This window comes from Scleropages formosus, chromosome 23 (assembly GCF_900964775.1).
Source record: "Scleropages formosus chromosome 23, fSclFor1.1, whole genome shotgun sequence".
Lineage (NCBI taxonomy): Eukaryota > Metazoa > Chordata > Actinopteri > Osteoglossiformes > Osteoglossidae > Scleropages > Scleropages formosus.
The window spans coordinates 234901-255756 of NC_041828.1; the positions used below are offsets into that span (position 1 = coordinate 234901).

Sequence of the window (20856 nt, forward strand, 5' to 3'; positions counted from 1 at the left end):
ACGTACTGAAAGGATATTGTACGCTATATTTTGACATATATCGAGACATGATGGTGGGACAGGACGTCAGTTCGGTTCCCAGGATGCATTGCGCTGCTGTGTGTGCCATCGAGGTACCAGCGCTGTCCCCCAGCTGCGTATACAGGCGAGGCCAAAAACATGTCAGTATCACTGAGCTCCTCTACGCTGTGGGGCAGGAGTCAGGGGGGTTCGACACGACTGGCAGTCGGTCGTCTGCAGTGACCTTTACATAACGTAGCACACGTCACGTAACTGTCCTTTAGGGCGTCACTTTCGCCTTTCTCTGTGTCGCCACGCGGCGTGGCCCAGTTATGTAAGAGCCACGGCCGAAATGTGGCACGACGACGTCAGCAAACTCTGTGGATTAAACTCCCGGGAGAAAAGGGGGGGGGTGCGGGCGGCCTACCACTGGGGCAAAGCTATGCTGTACTGCTGTGTCACTGCGCTGGAAGTGGGATCCGGACAAACCAGGTACACATGTGAGCCAGGATGAGTAGGTGAATGGCTAAAGACACAGCACAGTGATTGAGTGGTGCCCTAGGACCGGAGGAAGCGCTTATATGTGTGCGATGGCACGTTGGTGCGGCGAGTAGTGCTCACAGAGCCTGAGTGGTGTGAACGACCATGGGTTCGATCCCCGCTTGGTCTGTGCTGAAGTTGCCGTGTTCTCTCCAGGTGCTCTGCTTTCTTTCTACAGTCCAAAAACGTGCAGTTCAGGTGGACCGGTGACTAGAAATGGTCCTTTCTCTGTGTGTGTGTGTGTGTGTGTGAGTGGCTATGCTGCAATGCACTGGTGCCCAGTCCAGCGAGTCCCCCCTCTCAGCATTAGGGGCAGTGATTCTGGGATAGTCTCTGGATCACCGCAAGCCTGCTCAGGACAACGCGGTTATTGAAATTGGATGGATGCAGCAGTGTGTTGAGCCAGAAGTGTGAGAACATCAAAAATTGCAGTGTGTCTTAATGCCGACCATACTGTGTACCGCACGGTACCATGGTAAATACACATCCATGCACAGTGTGGTCGCGTGCTGAACGTGTTCCCATGAACCACATGCTTTCGCAGAGCACGGACTCGAAGCCGAGGCCCGCAGACGGTCCACGTTCAGAAAGCGCACTATGGGAACCACACGTTTGATGCTGCTTCCTCTTCCTCGTTATTTGTTGCCGTGGAACAGACACGGTGAGCGAGCGACAGGTGACAGGTTCAGGAGGACAGATCCACTGTGAGCGCTGCTACTGCCAGTGAGCTCGGACTCGACTCGGTGACCCCCCCCCCCCCCCCCCCCCCCCAGGTTTGAGCACCACAAGGATGGACAGGCAGAGTTCACAGCACCAGGATTCTCCATGACTGAGAGGACTTCCAGCGCCGTGCGTGCATGTGTATATTTCACAGTGTTTGTAGAGAATATGTAAAACAAAGTCTGGCTTCATCATGTGCTCTGCTCTGCACAGGTGTTAAAGAGACCCAAAGAAAAGACCCCAACGACACAGGAGAAAAAGAGTGTAAACTGACTGTGTTCTTTACTGCAAACAGGGTGAAGAGATAATAGTGTTTCATCATCATCGCAGCAGGGCAGTGCACACCCCCTCCCCCGCCCACGTCCCGCGCGCGCTCCTGTGACTTCACCGCGCGGCGGGCGGCTCGACGAGCCCGTTGCCTTGGCAGCGCCTGTGACGTCACGCTCTCGAGGCGAGCGACGTGCGCAGTATAAAAACCGGTAGCGGAGGGGAGGTTCGCACATGTGCGGAGGGTGTTGCGCTCGTGCGGCTCGTCTACGGATTGGTGGATTAAGCGATCGATTGCATTTGTTAGGATGGACATGACTGATGCGAGATGTGATTTTACGTATTCCAGAATGAGGAGTATTATGTCTGTCCTCACCGGTAAGTTATTAATACTAGTGACGCTTTTGTTGTGCGCGTTCTTCCTTTTTGTATGTTGCTCTTCTCGTTTAGAGTTAGACGGCTTCCCTCCGTATCCGATGATCGTACGTTGTATTTGTGTACCCATTGACAAATGTGAAATGTACAGTAATGACTATTGTAAAGGCATCACAGAGAAAGACACGCCGGATAAAACAATGTCGTAGAGCTGTTGAGATCCGCTGGCCGCTCAGCTGTTTGTTTGTTTATTTGTTTGTTGTGCTCGAGCGATGCAGGCTGCAGCAGCAGCTGGTAGCGCAGTGGACAGAGCTGCTTTCTTTGGATCCAAAGCTACTAGAGTGCAGTAGTAGCCTGGGCGAAGTACTAACCCTCAATCGCTGCAGTGAAAGTGCTCAGATGTTTGGATCAGCACAGCGATCCCTGTCGACGTGTGACAGTCTCTTGACAGTCTCGTAACCGTCAGCGCCACACAGCGCTCAGCCTGACCAATGGGAAGTGGCCGCCTACGTGACGTATAGCGTGACGTCACCGCGATGCCCCCCACCCCCCCTCCTTCGTGGAACTCTTTGACGTCGTCTCCGAAAATTTATATAATTAAAGGGCACTTTTGTAAAATGTCGCTTTTATTTGTAAACAGACAGTCAGCAAGATGATTCACCACAGCTGTAATGCCTCACGTGGTCCAGAAGTATTAAAAGTGGGAACTGGCTCATAGTTCAGTCCCCAAAAGTGACATGATGGGATGTATGTGTTAAAATTTAAGCTGACAGGGTGTGCGCGTGTGTGCATGCGTGTGCACAAAAAAAAAAAAACAACAAGAGGAAGAAGAGTGGAGAAACTTTCCAGCTTGCGCTGCCTGTTTGCACCCGTTCCCTTTCAACAGCTTGTGTTGCACTGTATGCAGGTGCTCGGTTTGAATCCCCCAGGCCTCAGAAGGCTAACCCTGCTTACGGTCCAGTGTTGATCACATTGACGTGTCTGCGCATGCGGCTGTTCCTTCCAGCTTTCATCAAGGATCGCAAGATGGGTCTGAATGAGTTGATCCAGCGCCTGGTGTCCTACCCCCAGCTCTACCAGCAGTGAGTATGGTGCCCAGAATCTCTGTCTGTGCGTCCGTGGTTAGAGCTGGTGCCGTCTTTGGACCCAAAGGTTGCAGGTTCAACTCCCACCTCCTCCTGCAGTACCCTTGAGTTAGGCTCTTACTCTACATCGCTCCAGTATTTACTGTGATGTATAAATGGGTAAATTGGTGTAGGTATCTTTGGACAAGAGTCAGATAAGTGTGTGTGGTGTTAAACCACAATAGAAAGGTACATCCTAATCTGAGGGATTAATGGTCAGCAGAGGGTCTGTTATTAGAGCTCTTACTCAGGGATACACACTCATTGATAAAGCCACAGTGACCTCGTGGCTGTGCCCGAGTGTGTTGTCGACACCAGGTTACGCTTCCAATCCCATCAGCGCCGTAATCCCGATTCAATGGGAGGGGCAGGGTCACCACGGTCCACCTGTGGTACCAGCAGGAGCAGCGGGCATCGGCCGGTCAGCGCCCTTGTGACACGGATAACCGCTAATCCCATTAGGGCCACGTCTGTTCTCCGACGTGGACCCAATGTTCTGGTCAAGCTGTCGACAGCTGTCTGATTCCTGGCCACCTTGACCCCGCTGGAGTGGCTCTGAGGCCTCATACACTGGACTCCTAGACACTCACACTCACACTCTGCCTTAGGGTTCATCGTGCAGCCAGGAAAAGCAGTAAGACAACACCAACACAAACAGCGATTTATCACCTGAAACTGTTTCGCTTCAATTTTACCTCTACAGAGCACAGTGCTGAACAATGGATAAAAGCAGGATGGTGACACTGTCAATATAAAAAAGGGTTTGACCACTAATCAGGTGTGGAGGGGTGATGAAAGTGTAACTCGGGGCTTTCTTAGGAATGCTGTACAGGAGCTCCCCACATTTCTGGGGGTAGAAGTGAGAGCTGAGATGTTTAAGTACTGCCACTTAGTGGTGAGTGTCTGCCTGTACCACTGCACCACCATGCCTGAATGAGGTTCTTGCGTTGTCTCCAGGTCAGGTGTCAAACCATTCCTGAAGCTTGATGAGAACCACAATGAAGAACTGGAGGATGGACTCCAGAACAGCTTGGTGAGAATATGTCTTCATCCTGTCTCCTTCACAGTTTGGCCCCTGTGAGCCTGAATGATGTTCCTCTGCCTTCCTCCCACAGCTGTCCCAGTCCAGAAGCTGCCTGTCAGCAGATTCCCAGTGAGTACTCGGCCACCTGTGTGCAGTCTCACTCATTCACGCCCACAGCAGTTAACAGTCCTCTTTCTACGCTCCTCAGAATCAGACCGGCAGACTTTGACTACCTCAAGGTTATTGGCAAAGGCAGCTTTGGCAAGGTGAGCCCCCGGGTATAGCGCCAGTGCTCTTCCCCCAGCCTTGGCTGGTCTCAACAAGGTCTTCCTATTGCTTTCCCAGGTCTTGCTGGCCAGGCACAAGGAAAGTGGCCAGTACTATGCTGTGAAGGTTCTTCAGAAGAAGATGGTCCTGAAGAAAAAGGAGGTCAGTCAGAATGGTGTCAATCTGGCAGTTGCAACACCAACAGCCGCAAACAGGATGCAGTCAGACGATGGAGATCAGAGTTCTGCTGCGAATATGGGCCAGCAGTGATCAGCCGCAGCTGTTGTGGTGTCTCTGGACCAGCGTTTGCCTCGGGGGGGCCTTCGGTGACACCAGTCTCTTCTCTCCATGCAGCAAAGGCACATCATGGCAGAGCGCAGCGTCCTGCTGAAGAATCTGCAGCACCCGTTTCTGGTGGGCCTGCACTACTCCTTCCAGACGACCGACAAGCTCTACTTTGTCCTCGACTATGTCAACGGCGGGGAGGTGAGTATCCTTTCAGCATATCTGAGCTGGGTGGTGATGAGAGCCATGTGTTTGGGTGTGCATGTGTGTTGCTCATGTTTTCCGCTCTCTGTTCCCAGCTCTTTTGCCATCTGCAGCGTGAGCGGGTGTTCTTGGAGCCTCGAGCTCGTTTCTACGCAGCGGAGATAGCCAGTGCACTGGGCTACCTGCATTCCCTGCACATTGTCTACAGGTATGTGGAGGGTAATGATCCCATTGGCTCTGACGTGTGCGTGTGTGTGTCTTCATGGTGATTAAGAGAACTGCTGCTTGCAGGCTGCCAGCTCAAGTCCCTTGGGGGGGGCCCTGCGGTAACCATCAAAGTGTTGGCTGAGCCCGTTGGTTGTACCATGACAATATTATCCTCTGTTCTCGGTTTGTTCAGGGACCTCAAGCCAGAAAACATTCTGCTGGACTCGCAGGGACACATCATGCTCACGGACTTTGGCCTCTGCAAGGAAGGCCTGGAGCCCAATGGCACTACAAGCACCTTCTGTGGAACCCCAGAGGTAAGCGCCACTGCCCCCTCACCATCCTTAACCCCAATTGGCTGGCTTGTGGTGTGCTCCCCACCCTGTCTTTGTGTGATGCTGGGGCTTATTCCTCAGTACCTGGCTCCAGAGGTGCTCCAGAAGCAGGCGTATGACTGTACTGTAGACTGGTGGTGCCTGGGTGCTGTGCTCTACGAGATGCTCTATGGTCTGGTGAGTCTTGTGCACAATGTCCATTTAAATTCATCTGAAAGAACCACAAATGCAGAGAGCTGGACTCCTGTCATTCCATAGTCACAATCTGGAATGCAAGTGTAGCTATTTATTTATTTTATTTTGTGTGTGTGTGTGTGTGTGTGTGTGTGTGTGTGTGTGTGTGTGTGTGTGTGTGTGTGTGTGTGTGTGTGTGTGTGTGTGTGTGTGTGTGTGTGTGTGTGTGTGTGTGTGTGTGTAGCCGCCGTTCTACAGCCGCAACACAGCAGAGATGTACAACAACATCCTACACAAGGTGCTGGTGCTGAAGCCCAATGTGTCAAATGCAGGCCGGGAACTGCTGGAGGGCCTTCTGCAGAAGGATCACACCCAGAGGCTCGGCGCGCAGGGTGACTTTGTGAGTGTGCTATGCACACACACCACTGCACACGTGGATTACTCCAATGTAACAAACAAACTTAGAGGTTAAAGTAAAGAAATTCTGAACTGTTCTACAGATGGAACTAAAGTGCCATGCTTTCTTCTCACCCATCAACTGGGATGACCTGATGGCCAGGAAGGTGCCGCCCCCCTTCATCCCTTCAGTGGTGAGTTGCGTGACTCGTGTGCTCGCGTGCTCTCTGAGGCCGTTTTCTGATTCCTGCTTGTCCCACAGGTTGGCCCTACTGACCTGCGGCACTTTGACCCCGAGTTCACCCACCTGCCAGTTACAGGTTCGCTGTGCAGCCATGACAGCGCCATGGCAACTAACAGCATGCGTGAGGCAGCCGCTGCCTTCCCAGGCTTCTCATATGGGCCCTCTGCAGGCCATGCCTTTGTTTGAGGGACTGCCGTGTGCAGCACCTGCCTCCAGGGGCTCAATCCAGCGCGGTACTGGCAGGCGCACTGTGTACGTGCGTGTAACAGCTGCACAGGACATCTCTGCTGCCATTCCACTAATCAGCTCACTGCATCCTCACTGTTAGTGAGGATATACTTCACTCCACAAGGAACTCATGTCCAAGGAAACTCCCATCATTTGACATATTTCTCAGGTTAAAATGTTTGTAGCTCTGAGAAGAGCTGTACATTTCAATAACTACAGTAAACTTGGTAAATACCATTCAACTTCCTCAATTCCAATTGAAAGTGGCAGTTAAGTGGAAACAGATTTCTTTGAAAATGCTCCCACTGTATTTATGTACATTATGTATCTGTATAACTTGTGTGTATTCATATGGAACAGACTGCTGCTGTCTATCGATAGCTGCATGAATAAATACTGTGACTAAAGTTTGGGCCAAAGCCTGATGTCCTACTGCCTTGCTGCTCGTGGATCTGCTCAAGGGCCTAACTGACAGCAGGCATCAGCCCATGGATCAACTAGCTTCCTTTGAGTTGCTGCTTTTCTGGTCTGTAAATATTCCTGCTCTCACCACCTAGCCTGCTTGCTGTCTTCTGTTCATTCAGTAAACCTGTTTTGTTACTTAATTTATATGTTGCTGCTGGGAAATGTGAAGGGTTTTGCTCAGTGGCCCCTTTACTCTACCTCTGAGGGTACTGTAAACATACTGGCAGACTCTACCGAGAGCAGTTACACTAAGTAAACAGTAAAATGAAAAGTTGAAGCTTACAGAGGAAGCCCTCATCTCTCGCTGCTCATTGTTTTTAAGGGCCCATATTTGACTTTTGCAAAAGTTTGCATTCTGTGAAATGCGGTAACACTGAGATTCATCAAACTGACATTATTGATTTGCATCCAGGAGGTTAACATGTGCAAAAGAAGGCATGATTTGTACACTCTCATGGGGATGTAATGCTGTTGTCCACAAGTGGTTGAGCTATGAGTTCATCTGTGGGAAGGTTTTGGTTGTCAATGTCTGCTCTTGGGAAACCCTGTGTTGTATGTTATTTTTGCACATTAAAACCTGTTTCAGAGGCCTGTGTTAAATGCGTGTAGAAGCAATAAAGCTTGAAAGTGGAGCAGCTCTGAGTTCCCTGATGGTCACTGGTACTTGGTCCAAGGCGGCTCCTAGCGGAGATGCTACCGCGTGGGGTCTGGTCCCGAGGGGCTGTTATGTGATACTTTCCTGCCTGAGGACAGCAGTGGAGGTGAGGAAGATAATCTTCTTAGACTGAGTATTGGGTGTCCAGCTCTGCCCTGCTCATGAAGTTTGAGGAACCTCCACAATGAAGATCTGCTGCTGCGAAGGAGTGCCAATCTCATCCTTGGGTTGCCTTCTTCTCCAGGGCCAAGAGCTGAGTAACATTTATTCATTTCTATTAATGAGTGGGCCTAGGGCAGGGTCATGATGGTCCGGAGCCTTTCCTGGACACGTGGCGTAGGAGGCAGGGCCATCTCTCTGCGCGCCACACGCGCCGGTGACAGGCGCCCTGCGGGACTAGTATTAACTTAGTGACTGAGCCCGATTCGCACTCGGCGTAAATGTACTTTATAAGGGTTTTGGGCACGGTTAAATGTATTTCCGACAAAACGTGAGAAAATGTCCAGTCAGCATACTATATTATGTAGTATATACACAAATGGGATAGAGGCCTTGTCTCGGTTATCGTTACCTCACAGGGACACACGATCATTTCAGTAACTACTCTACTACTGACAGTACTGTACAGTACTGTCCCAGGCTTCATCATTCCGGAAGGATGATCATGATGGGGGCACTTACCGTAATGCCAAAATCTAGAACAAGTTTATTTACTTTGAACGTGTGTATGAATGTCGGGCGCGAGCACATCATAGTAAAAGTAAACTTGTTCTGCGACTGTAACGTTCGCGGTTCTAAGTTCAAGTCCTACCGCTCTTCTCGCGCCTTCTGTTCCGTTGAATAAGCGAGCGCGCGCCGTCAGCTTCGATTCGACCCGAGCGACCAACCTCAGCCCCCCGTACGCATGCGCGATGCGCCCTGATAGCACTTCCTGCCAAATGCTGCTTCCTGACGATAGCCGGGGGCGAGCGGCTCGCGCTGCGACTTGCTGGAGCTTCCTGCCGGATAGTGCTCCCTAGCGACGGATGGGGCGAGCGAAGTGAATCAATACGAGGAAAGTGAGCGCTTTGACCCCAATAAAGCGCCTTGTCCTCACGGTGAGGTTTCCGCGGCGACGCAGACTTTGTCTGGTTATGTGCGGCTCCCGTGCACGTTTCCGCACCGAGTGAAATAGCGACCGCAGAGCGGCGTCGAGGCGGGAAAAAAAGTCGACGCCGGGCTGCTACTAGTAGTAGCGGCTAGCGGGGTTAGCGCGCGCCACCAACTTTGGTGACCAAGTTCAGTGCCGTGTTCCGTTCGCGGTCGTCGCCGGCCTCTCGCCGTGAGACTCTGAGCGCGTGCAGCCCCCCCAACACACACACACACACACACACACAGAGAGAGAGAGAGAGTCGCGGCGCCGGGAAACACGTCGTCGTTTGTCGGTCGGTGCCGTGGCGTGGAAGGAAGCACGCAGGGGTGGTCGCTACGGTCACTTCTTGAAGTTCTTCTCTCACAACATACACTGCGGTCAGACTCTGTCCGTGTGTGTGTGTGTGTGTTACTCTGGGCGGCGATACACTGACTGACTTTTTTCCTCCAACAAGCGACTTCCAGTGAACCTACCTAGTAGTATGTAATGTAGTGTAATCAGCCCACACATCTGATCTTACTTATTCACCTGGCAGGGTAACTTGTTGCACTGCTAGATACACGACTACTTACACACACAGTCATTGGGTCACTCATCCATATGAGTGGAGCGCACTGTCTCGCACACACAGTGACAGTGACAGTGACACACACACTACCCTGAGCAGTGTGTGTCGATGGCACGTTACGGTTACAGGTTGGACGGTGTGTGTCTAACGCTCACTGCGCTTTTTCTGTGCTTTCATCCAGATGCAGGTCTGCCGTCCATCCGCTCACGGCTTCATCGACGGCACCGCTTGCGCTTCGCTCGCCGCCTCGTGTCACGCTTATCGTCGGTAAATTATACTTATAGTAAATAAGGAGCTTCCGGCGAAAGAGCCGGCCGGACCGGACGTGTTTCTCTGAGATCATGAAGGGCTGCTCCTCTTTTCATGGATTTCGCTTTTATTATTCACATGATAATATTGTACGGAGGTGCGGTGTTCGTGTAAACGCTAAAACGGGACGAAGCGAGCATTTCGCCGTGACATTTTTGCCGTAATGCTTTTTGAAGCAGTCTCCTGTCCGTGGTGTGGGTGTGTACGCGGTGCGGCTCTGCGGTACCATCGCGAACCTGACCTATTTTTTTACTCGTCGCCCCGGTGCGGCACTTATATAAATGTTTTTCTACATGGGGAGGTGGTTGTGGACAAAACAAGGTTAGATCTTATCCCCCAGAACCTATTGATACGACAGCTTGTACCTGAGCCCTTAATACGTGTTGTGCAGCCGCGGAAGAATAGCTGGGGGGGTTGTGTTCGCGCAATGTAGGTTAGGTCACATGCCGGGGGGCACGGGGGCTCCGGTCGTCGCGTGGTGCCGTTGCCAGCCTGGGTGACGCGCCCCTCCCACCGCACGTGCGCTTCCTCTCGCGTGCCGTGCGAGCCGGAGGTTACGGCACACGGTGGTGTGCCGGGAGGACGCGTCGCACGTCGCCTGCCATCGATGACCTGTCGATAAGGAGGGAGGGGTGGAGACGGGGGTGGGGCAGGGTCCCAAGAGTGTATTTAATGCCGCCTGCTGAGTGTGTGTGCGTGCGTGCGTGTGTTTGTACGAGACAGATGCGGCGAGAAGGCCCGTAGACCATCGGCTCGCTAGGAACAGGCCCAGGCTTTGCTCCCAAACATGGACAAGTCACAGGAGCCTCCGCAGCTGCCGGTGAGTTGGGAGTGTTGGTGCATCGTGTTTCTCGAGCTTCTCGTTCACTTTTCGCTCATCATCAGGGGCGCTGGAGCGACTCTTTTGCAGGAGGTGGATACGCTCGTGAGTGTCGTGAGCGAGCGAGGCGCCGCCCCCCCCTTGTGCACAAATCCTAGTAGGCTCCTCCTTGCAGCGCTACACCTTGGATTGGCTTCTTATACCGTCGAGCTCTCGCCTCTCGCTCTTTTTCTCTCTCTCTCTCTCTCTCTGCAGGCCAAGAAAGCTCGACATGACTTGGATGTTGACGCAGAGGTGGACGTAAGGTTGGTCGTTCTTGGATCTGTTGTAAATGGGAAGGCTGCTTGCTGTTCCTCGCCCTGTATAAGACACGGCCACGGATGCGAGCTATGCGCCGCTGTGCGTCTTGGCAACGGGCCGGGTTGCCCGGACTCCGCGAGATCTCGAACCCAGATCTTCGAGACACCTAGACACGCCGTTCAGGAGCAGTTCCGAATGGACTATGTCTGCATCGCGCACCTGTTGCTTGAGCAAGCAACTCGAGTACATAATCTCTACTTGGAGCAGCTGTCACTCGTGTCAAAGGAAAAAGGTGCCAAGTGGAAACTCTGATAACATACATGTAAACACTTGTCACGTTTACATGTATGTATATTAATTTAGCAGACGCTTTTCTCCAAAGTGACGTACATCTCGCGACACATCTCGCTTCTTCCCTGTACCTGCTCAAATTGCGTTGAAAAGCTGCTCGAGAAGCTGCCCGTCTTTGGACTGCAACCTCCAGATTTCTGGCCACGTTTCCTCCTGTAACGTGTGTGTGTGTGTGTGTGTGTGTGTGTGTGTGTGTGTGTGTGTGTGTCAGCTCAGTGTGTATCGGTGCGGCTGCCCGCTGTGTGCGCTGCTGCTGCCACTGTGGAGGCGTCACCACAGTCCCCCTGCCTTGCGCTCATCACCTGTTAACTGTGTACCAGGGAATCTGTGGTGACCAGTGAGAGCAGCCCATCGACCGAAGGCGACATCAACTCATACCCGACACCCGCTGGACCTCAGCTCAACACGGGTTAGTGAGACCCCCCCCAAAGTTTCCCTCATAGGCTCTCACATTGACTCTTAATGTGTCTTATCCCACTGCCCGCCTGGGAAGTGCTCCATTTCTCACATTTTTTCATGCAGGTGTGTGTGTGCAGTTCGGAGTGTTCTCCGTCCCTCCCTTACGAGTGTGTGGACTGCTCTTCTGACCACCGCTGCGCTTTTGTGGTCTCTTTATAGGCGACAGGGAGCCGTCAGGGAACCAGGTATCCGAAGAACCTCTGGACTCCTACATCAACACAGGTATATCCTTTGATTTATTTTCTTGTGAAGTTCTGTAAAAATCTCAGCTATAAGTATAATAATTAAACTAAGATTTCAATGTACTTTAATGCTCTTCTTGTAGACTGATACCTTAAAGTTGGAACTGTTTAAAATGGCGAAAACATGTTGTCTGCACCAGCTACTACTCAGTGCTCATTGTGGACTGATTTCCCCTGTGAACAAGGTTAATGTTCCTCGCACTGTTATTGATGAGCGGCGTTCAGGAACACCACACACAAGTTGTACACATTGTGGAAGGAAGTGGAAGTAAGAAAGTGCCACATTGCTGCTCCCTGTAAAGCCTCCTTACTGCCTTCTATCAGTGTGTAGGGTGAACAGTTTCCTGCACTTTTTCCTTCAACAGAAATTAAATTTTTTAAAAAGGTGAAGGAAATGCATTTATGAATCAAGAGGAAAATATCCATTTGTAAATTTTGGAACTTGACTCTAACATGGGGAGACTTTGTACTGTATTTTTCGGTGACAAACTTCCCCTCAAAGTGGTAGTTGGATTTGAGCTTTACTGTTTTATTTTAAAAAATAAAATAAATAAAAGTGAAATCACTGCTACTTGTTTCAAGAGTATTACTGTTCTCAATTTTGAATGAGGCTGCAGTGACATTAACTTGTGTCTTTTTGGGACAGGAGCTCTCATCAGTACTATTGTGAAAGTGAAAATTAGTTTCCTAACATAATACACCAGTTCATGAGTGTATGACATTGTGGAGAACAGCTGCAAAATGACACTGTGATGAACCGGGGTCCATGTGTCCTCCTGAATGTGCTCTGAGTTGCTCCAGTGATTCCATTTTCAGTCCATATGTTGAACTGTCACATATGTCATTATATTAACAAGAATACACACACACACACACACATGCACACACAGGTCAACTTGTGCTAAATCCTGCACATGGCTTCGGCTGTGTAACCCCTCACATCCTCTGTTTGATGTCACTTGTTTCACTTGTCTTTGTCTTGCTGCAGCTGTGTCCAGCAAAGGCCTCCCTCCGGCTGCAGGCGATGTCTTTGCCCCCCAGACGTACCACGGTACCAAGTGAGTACAGGGCGCCGTGCAGAAATGTTTCGGGAAGAGCGTGGCTGCAGCTGAAGCCTCCTAGATGGTGATCGCTGTTAGCGTCAGCGTTGGGTAAAGGTGCGAGTGTCCCTTACGATGATGTGTACAGGTGTTTGTTTCCTTCTCCTCCTGGGCGCTGTGCGCACCTGTGGTTCGGCGCTCTCGGCCCCTAAACGCACTCTTCTGGTTGGCAGGTCCTACCCTCATGTCCCCCCTCAGACTGGCAACCCTGCCATCGCCTCCTTCCCTGCCTTGACGCAATCGCCCACCTACTCCGCCTTCCCCCCAGCTGCTCAGAGCTACGGTCTCCCGCCCTTCGGTTTGTCCCTCCGTGCACCGGCGCACACGCACTGCACGCTGCCAGGCGACGCAATCACAGCGCGGCTTTCTGAGCCACTAACACGGCCTCTCTGCATCTGCATTGTCCCGTTCGCTGGGCGCGCTTCCCGTCACCTTCACGTTCGCGTTCTCTCTGCAGGTGCCATGTGGCCGGGCATCAAGACAGAGACAGGACTGGCTGAGGCGCCTTCTGTGGGTCAGACTGGGTTCCTCAGTTTCAGCGCACCCTATACTTCAGCTCAGCCTGGCCAGCTGCACTACTCTTACCCTGGTCAAGGCAAGCGCTTCCTTAACTACTCTGCCCTCTCTGCCCGTCCCCCAGCTCTCTGTCTTTGCCTTTCTGCAAAAAACCTGCAAGCACAGCACTTCAGCTAGCACAGGCTTCTCATACAGGACGCCGCTTCCTTTGTGCAGTTGCACCGTCCCCTTGATTGAATTTTCACCAACTGTTTCCTGGTCCTCCCCGCCCAGGTGCCAGTTTCACAGCCTCCAGCGTGTACGCCAACAGTCCCGCTGGCACACTCGTCACCACAGCCTCTGTCACGCAGACACATCAGGTGAGGGGGGCGCGGGTGTCCCGTCGAATCTGTGTGTCTGCGGTCATTCAAAGTGAAGAGTGCAGGCGGAGACAGTCCGTTTAGGTCGCCTGGAGTCAAATGTCACCAACGGTCTGTCAGTTGTTTCGGACGTTTGGTTCTACCTCGCACACCTTGCCTTCCCTCTGACACGGCACGTTGTGTAACACCTCTTGGCTTTCAGGAATACTCGAGCTACAGCCCGCTGGCCCACAGCCACTTCCCCCAGTTCTACAGCCCGCCCCCCACCTATACGCCCACTAGTCTCTCGAGCAGCAGCAGCGGCGGTGACAGCGAAGGCGTCAGTGTGGCAGGGTACCCCTCCGGCAAAGCTGAGGGCAATGCGGAGACCAGCATCACAGGTGAGAGAGTAGCCGTAACGACCACGCCGTCGTAAGTGAGCTTCGTCTTTAGTCACAACCCCCTTGTGCTCTATTATGCGAGCAAGGAGAGGATATAGAGTGCCTTGCAAAAGTATTTGAGGCCCTTCAAGGTTTCCAACATTGTTTGCCAACATGACACGTTATACTTGGACATATTTTACCAATCAGTATTTTTCTTGTCAGCTCATATGCTGTAACACTGCATTGTCAGGGCCTAAACAAGTAATTTGTTCACACATGTTTAAAGGAAAAGGCAAACTGAAATATGCTGCTTGCATAAGTATTCAGTCCCCTGAGCTCTGGAAACTTGTGAGTTGATACAGGTGGAAAAACGAGTCCCTCCAAGGTCACAGTTGTCCCTTAATGGGGCAGGATCGGTGTCTCCCCGTAAACCATGAATGTACCAAGCCTGTTTGCTGAAAAGCTGAAGCTTGGGAGAAACTTCGCTTGAAGCAGGACAGTGATCCCAACTACAAGGGCGAACGCTGGAGGGGCTCAAAATATCTGCTGGTGTCCTCAGTGCCGTGGAGAATCTGCGGCACTGCGTGAACGTTGCAGTGCCCACAAGCGTCGTTTAAATATACACGTAAATTAAATTTATCACACACTTTTCTCCACAGCGACTTCCAATGAACTCTATGTAGTATTATCAGCTCACACACCTTATTCACTGCGGCGACTTACACTGCTAGATACACTACTTACAATGGGTCGCTCGTCCATACATCAGTGGAACACGCGCGCACACTCTCTCTGTGACTGAACAGCATCCAGCCAACGAAAACAAACTAAAACTGCCCCAATGGCGAGTAAGCTGGTAAATATTTACCCCAAAAGACACGATTGCAGCAGAATGCATTGATAGAACAGAATGGTGATAACTTTCAAGGGATTTTGAATACTTTTGTAAGGTGCTGTATATGTGTGACTGCTATGTTATAGAATGGGTCTTTGTTGTGTTTTTCACCACTTTTGCATATCATTTATGTTAATTTAAAATGAGTATAAATGCATAGAAGTAGTGATTTATGAAATGCAGTACTCTGCAGGTAATTTTATAGAACTAGTTAATACCGTACTCTTTTCATTAATGAGCAACATTTTATTTTTTCCTTAATTTTTAAGAAACATTTTTAAATTGCTGTGAGATACCTAAACAGTAACAGGTGTATTGTACAGGGTGAGCGGCTGTTGTTCAACGTTACCTCCAAACATCGGCACTCGAATAATATAATCATTGGCTGAGGAGACAGCCGTCGCAAGTTGGACACATCGTAACTGCGGGGCCACCTGTAGACGTGCCACCTGTAGCTGCAGGGGCAGCTGGTAGTGTAGTGGTTCCAGCTGCTGCCTTTGGACCCAAAGGTTGCAGGTTCAAGCTTTCCCTCCAGCTGTAGTATCCTTGAGCAAAGTACCTACGCTGACTTGCTCCAGTAAAAACATAATAAATAAAAAGTTAAGCCGACTGGGTAAATAAGTACCTTACTTATTTTCTTACTACATATGTGTAAATGTTTACTGTGTATTTTACTGGCACTCTGTTTTTGCTTTGTAGTCCTTGCGCACTGTGTGTTGTATAATGTGTATCCGATATTTCATGTGTACACTGAGTGCTACATGTATATTGTGTGTATTATCTGAATGCTGTACGTACTGTACAGGTGTTTTGTCTATATTTGTGGTCTGTATACTTGTAACTTGCTCTGCACAGAACGCACCAAAGACTTGTACCACCTGTACGCTTGTGGTCGTGGTGAAGTGACAATGAAGTGATTTGATTAGGTTTGACCTTAACACCGTAAAGTCGCTTTGGAAAAAAGTGTCAGCGAAATGAACGCATGAGATGTAAAGGTGCACACAGTGTAAACACACCCACACCCCGGGATAGACGTCAGTCAAACTTTTGCACTGTGCTTTTGGAGCTCCTGCAATCTCTGGAGCGTTTCGCATGTCATGAGCTCCTGGGGAGGACTGCACTCATGTGGACGCCCCTGTGTTCTCCACCAGATTCCTCTGTTGCCGTGGCTCCTCCCGCAGGGATGCGCGAGCGTGACGAGGGCGGTTGCCGGAACAGCAGTGGCAAGGCCAAGGCCAAGGCCAGGAAGTCCGAGAGCACGCTGCCAGTTGACAGCAACCTGGAGGTGCACGCACACGTCTACACGCACGTCTAAACGCACGTCTGCACGCTTCCACACAGTTGGGTGACCATTGCGAGTGCCACTAATTTGCTCAATGAGGCACAGCTGCTGCGGGCCTGCTGACTCGACATTGTTCTTCTGTCACGTTGCAGCGCATCTTTCTGTGGGATCTGGATGAAACCATCATCATCTTCCACTCGCTGCTCACTGGCACCTTCGCTCAGAAGTTTGGGAAGGTCAGCAAAGCTTTATGGTGTCAGTGTACCATCTTTATCGAACCCCTGCCCGGTTTTACCTCGCTGCACCCGTGCGTTTCGCCCCATCCAGGACCAAACCACGGTGCTGAACCTCGGCCTGCAGATGGAGGAGCTGATTTTTGAGCTGGCGGACACACACCTGTTCTTTAATGACCTGGAGGTGAGTTTGCCACTGTCACACACCATGAAGCCCTGTTTCTGCACATGAGGTCAAATGACGCTGTACTGTGAGTGTTGACATTAGAGCTCATGTTTCTGAGGACAGAAAGAGGGAGATCCCTCGTCGTCGTCGTCCTCCTCCGGTGTCTCCATGCGTGAAGTCCTGACCCTCCGGTTTCAGTGTGTCACATGTGAACCTCTTTAAACCCTTTAACATCCCAGGAGAGTCTGGATCCACGTCAACATTCGCAGGGGTTTCTTCTCAGACTCCCGAGTGCCTTTCGTTTAATTTATTTCCAATACACACACACACACACACACACACACACACACACACACACACACACACACACACGCATTTTCTGAACCGCTTGTCCCATACGGGGTTGCGGGGAACCGGAGCCTACCCGGCAACACAGGCCGTAAGGCCAGAGGGGGAGGGGACACACCCAGGATGGGACGCCAGTCCGTCGCAGGGCACCCCAAGTGGGACTCGAACCCCAGACCCACTGGAGAGCAGGACTGTGGTCCAACCTACTGCACCCCCATTTTATTTGCAATAATTATTGGAAATTGTTTATTCTTCGTAGAAATGCTTAAAAGAGAATAATAATCACCATTTGGAGTGAAAGCCCATGATACCTGCTTTCTTACGTGTTTGAACCCAATTGTGACTGACTGCAGTTTTGAAGCATTTTCTGGCAGAGGCTCATGTGACTTCTGGGGTTGGCAGAATTAGCAACATATTTTTTCCCCAAAATGGTTGCATCCAAAAATGAGAACTTTTGTACAGATGAAAGCTTGTATCCCTTACACACTGTATGAATACGTGACTGTATGTACACCGTGACTTTGGAGTGTTGTAGAGTGACGGTGACGCTAAGAACAGAGCATCGTGACGTAATAGTCGTGTGTAGCTTCTAACGGTGGTTGTAGAGGTCATGGGGAACTGGAGGGGTTTGAGCAGTTAGTTGCTAGCTGAGGGCCTTGGTCACACACTCGCCCCCGTTTCCCTTGCCAGGAATGTGACCAGGTCCATATAGAAGATGTGGCTTCTGATGACAACGGGCAGGACCTCAGGTGGGTGAGCAGTGCGTTGCTGAAAGCATTACACACCTCTGGCACCTTTGTGTCTCCCTCTGATGTACTGGAACTTAAGCCCCCTGCGTGCAAATCACTCGTGCTGCTCCTGTGTTTCCATAGCAACTACAACTTTGCAGCAGACGGCTTCTCTGCCCACAGCGGCAGCTCAGGACAAGGATCCGGTGGTGTGCAGGGCGGAGTGGAATGGATGCGCAAGCTGGCCTTCCGCTACCGGCGGCTGCGGGAGATCTACAGCAGCTTCAAGAGTAACGTGGGCGGTAAGAGCACCCCCTCCTGGGCAAACATGGCGCAGCACAGGGGCCCCCGCTCAGGACACTGAGAGACAGAAGCAGGGTGCAGGGCAGGGTACGGGGCTCTTATTCTGTGAATGGGAAGTTGAGGTGTACTGCAGGGCACAGCTGTGAACTGAAGCTCCGTGTTCTTCAGGACTGCTGAATCCTGTGAAGAGGGAACAGCTCCTGCGTCTCCAGGCCGACATCGAGAGTGTGACTGACTCCTGGATGAGCACCGCCCTCAAGTCCCTGCTGCTCATCCAGTCCAGGTGTGTGTGGAGCGGGAGGCGTTACACTTTGTTGCTCAAGCAGACAAGGTGCAGCTGCTCGACCTGCTCAGGTGTGTGTGTGTGTGTGTGTCCATCCATCCACAGGGGCCGCTGCGTGAACATCCTGGTCACAACCACACAGCTGGTCCCAGCCCTGGCCAAGGTGCTGCTGTATGGCCTGGGAGATGTGTTCCCCATCGAAAACATCTACAGCGCCACTAAAATAGGTAACCCTTTCCTGCCCCTTCCCTTCCCTCCGGGGAGATGCTTTCGTGCCCTGTGATGGTCCTGCCATTGGCCAATGTGGCTCCCACTGCTCACACACACAGGAAAGGAGAGCTGCTTCGAACGCATAGTGTCGCGCTTCGGGAAGAAGGTCACATATGTGGTCATAGGGGATGGACGCGACGAGGAGCTCGCTGCTAAGCAGGTGAGGTCTCCACACACGCATCAGGCAGAAGAGTGGTCTGGCCCCTGGCTCCTCCTCTTCCACTTACTCCTCTTCCTGTCATTACAGCACAACATGCCTTTCTGGCGCATCTCGACACACGGGGACCTTGTCTCCCTGCACCAAGCCTTGGAGTTGGATTTCCTGTAGGCTGCGACGCTACTGCTGGGCCCCAGCAGGGTCAGGAACACCCCAGTCTTCCTGGGTTGACTGACACTCGAAACCAATAGGCAGCAGATCTGGGACTCAACTGGAATGGGGTGGACATCTCTCTCAACGGCAGCTATCTGCTTTTCAGCCTGACCTGACGTGATCCCCCTTGTGGCCGTAGGTCTGCTGTCACAACGGTTTGTTGGGTTTGATTAGTTTTTCTTCGGGATTGACCAAAAGTTCACACACTGCTCTGGAATATAGCTGTGTGTCTGTGTGTGTGCGTTTAAAGAAAAGGGGGAAAAAAAAAGAAAAAAAGGATTTACTGATGTGACAGCATGCACCTGCAAACAACTTGTGTTGATGGAAGGACGTTGGAAAAAATATCTAATGACAATTTTGTGTGACCTCAGTCCTGTCCAGCTGGTTGGTCTCTGGCAGGGAACATGCCCATTTCCAGGAAGACGCCCCAGTGCCTCAGAGCGGCAGTACCGCGGTACAGGCCAGGAGTCACTGTGTAGAGTGAAGTGTACTTGCGACTGGACCGCTGCAGTCCTGAGAGTGATCAGATGGACAACGAGGTGTTTCCCTGAGTTCGAAACCCCCCTCGGAGCACCTTTTGGGACGTTTCCATGGCAATGGCAATGCCCCTGCCCCTCCCTCACACCAGGCCCCTCCATTTTCCTGTTTTTCACAGAAATGCGTTTCATTTTGAAACGTCTGCTCTCCACAATACGGGCACCTGAATACTGCAACCCTCGCTCTGTACCTTCAGCACCCGTTGTGGTAAATCCATGTAAGAACAGTTTAATCGTGTGATATGTTGGCTGTACACCGCCCGCCCCGAGTAGGCCACAAGTGCCGGGGTGGGGGCTGTCGCAGCCTGAGCCTGAGGATGATCCTTCTCTCCCACGCAAACAGGAACAGCTTGACAATACCCAATGTGTACCATGTTTCTGCGCCTTTACTGCGTGTACTTCATTGCTCTGTGTATTGATGTGTGTTTGTAAATATTTATAGTGCCTTTACCCACCATTATATACACACACCTATATAATCGCCTCTATAAGGGATGTACTGTGTTACGTGTCATGCGGAAGTAGCCCTCAGCTTTTTTTTTTTTTTTTTTTGGAAAAATATATATTGCATCTATTCCTCTGTACCCGTTGCTATGGTGATGCTTTCCTGCAGTGCGATTGCCTTTGGTGTTCCCAGACCGACAGTGTGCTACATTTGCCCGATGGGGGCGTCCCAGCTCAGACTCCCCAGCACTGTTGTGAACTTCTCTTCCTCTCCTCTTGGCGGTTTTGATGGCCGCGCGTCTCACCCCCCGCGGTGCTGAGAGCCACTTCGTTTTGCACAGACAATCGAGGGCAGCAGGTTGGGCCCCTCCCACACAGAGGCTGCGTGCGCCCATGTGTGTGTGTGTAGGGGTCAGTCAGTGTCCTCTGGCACGGAGAGGTGGGAGGGGTCCAGCAACACATCCCTCAAAGATGAACAAGTGTCTTTGTGTAACTGTACATCTGTTCCATTGAACCGTTGGGCATCTTTCCACATCACTTCACGATGTACCAGCAGAAGGTCCCTTCAGCCCAGTGATGGTCAGGGGCCCACGGTGCCCATCTTTGATCTTAAGGTGAGCAGGAGCGCTTCAGGTGGACAGAAAGGTCCTGCGGGAACACTAAGTGTGGACTCAGCCATCCACGTTGGCAGTGTGTGTCCTGCAGCGTTGTCGACATGTCTGTGTTCAGGCTGTCCTTCCTCGTTAAACACGTCAACTCCTGCAGATGGAAGTGTCTCTGCTTGGAGCTGCACGTGACCATAGGGAATCTGTGGACTCTTTGTAGCGCTCTTGTGTTAATTTTCTTTCTTTTTTTGAAAGTTTTTGTACTGGAATGTTCTGCAGGGTTTGTGGAATGAAAGAAATCCATCTCAAGACAATAAATTTTTTTTTTTTGTTTTTTTTTTTGGTCTGATCTCTGTCCTCCCGCT

At 51.3% G+C, this 20856-nt stretch overlaps 2 protein-coding genes across 7 annotated transcripts; both read left to right on the forward strand.

Annotated features, from left to right (window-relative positions):
• Positions 1–1749: 1749 nt before the first annotated feature.
• LOC108931874 (serine/threonine-protein kinase Sgk1-like) lies at positions 1750–7490 on the forward strand. Its single transcript, XM_018747933.2, has 13 exons — positions 1750–1905; positions 2909–2984; positions 3984–4059; positions 4142–4179; positions 4259–4316; positions 4396–4479; positions 4672–4803; positions 4902–5014; positions 5207–5330; positions 5430–5525; positions 5767–5922; positions 6023–6112; positions 6181–7490. Exons 1-13 carry the CDS (start codon positions 1836–1838, stop codon positions 6346–6348), a joined length of 1281 nt encoding a protein of 426 aa, XP_018603449.1. The 5' UTR covers positions 1750–1835; the 3' UTR covers positions 6349–7490.
• Positions 7491–8485: 995 nt separating this feature from the next.
• Positions 8486–20795, forward strand: eya3 (EYA transcriptional coactivator and phosphatase 3). Of its 6 annotated transcripts, XM_018747902.2 has the most exons (19): positions 8487–8607; positions 10243–10339; positions 10595–10644; positions 11311–11399; positions 11609–11671; positions 12680–12749; positions 12965–13089; positions 13249–13386; positions 13581–13666; positions 13869–14046; positions 16075–16208; positions 16358–16441; positions 16533–16622; positions 17643–17701; positions 17825–17982; positions 18152–18266; positions 18372–18493; positions 18596–18696; positions 18784–20795. In XM_018747902.2, exons 2-19 carry the CDS (start codon positions 10307–10309, stop codon positions 18862–18864), a joined length of 1776 nt encoding a protein of 591 aa, XP_018603418.1. In that variant the 5' UTR covers positions 8487–8607; positions 10243–10306; the 3' UTR covers positions 18865–20795. The 6 variants fall into 6 exon arrangements, with proteins under 6 accessions (XP_029103949.1, XP_018603418.1, XP_029103947.1 ...); XM_029248116.1 differs by having other exon boundaries at positions 8486–8607; positions 18596–20795; XM_018747900.2 differs by having other exon boundaries at positions 8488–8607; positions 10243–10644.
• Positions 20796–20856: the final 61 nt, after the last annotated feature.

Excerpts from the sequence above, each read along its gene's own strand:
- LOC108931874 (XM_018747933.2), top strand. The coding sequence starts at position 1,836 with ATGGACATGACTGATGCGAGATGTGATTTTACGTATTCCAGAATGAGG. Across the intron at positions 1,906-2,908 it reads TATTATGTCTGTCCTCACCG|CTTTCATCAAGGATCGCAAG; the intron begins GTAAGTTATTAA and ends TGTTCCTTCCAG. Across the intron at positions 4,060-4,141 it reads ATGGACTCCAGAACAGCTTG|CTGTCCCAGTCCAGAAGCTG; the intron begins GTGAGAATATGT and ends TTCCTCCCACAG.
- eya3 (XM_029248114.1), top strand. The coding sequence starts at position 10,307 with ATGGACAAGTCACAGGAGCCTCCGCAGCTGCCGGTGAGTTGGGAGTGT. Across the intron at positions 12,750-12,964 it reads CAGACGTACCACGGTACCAA|GTCCTACCCTCATGTCCCCC; the intron begins GTGAGTACAGGG and ends TCTGGTTGGCAG. Across the intron at positions 13,387-13,580 it reads CTACTCTTACCCTGGTCAAG|GTGCCAGTTTCACAGCCTCC; the intron begins GCAAGCGCTTCC and ends CTCCCCGCCCAG.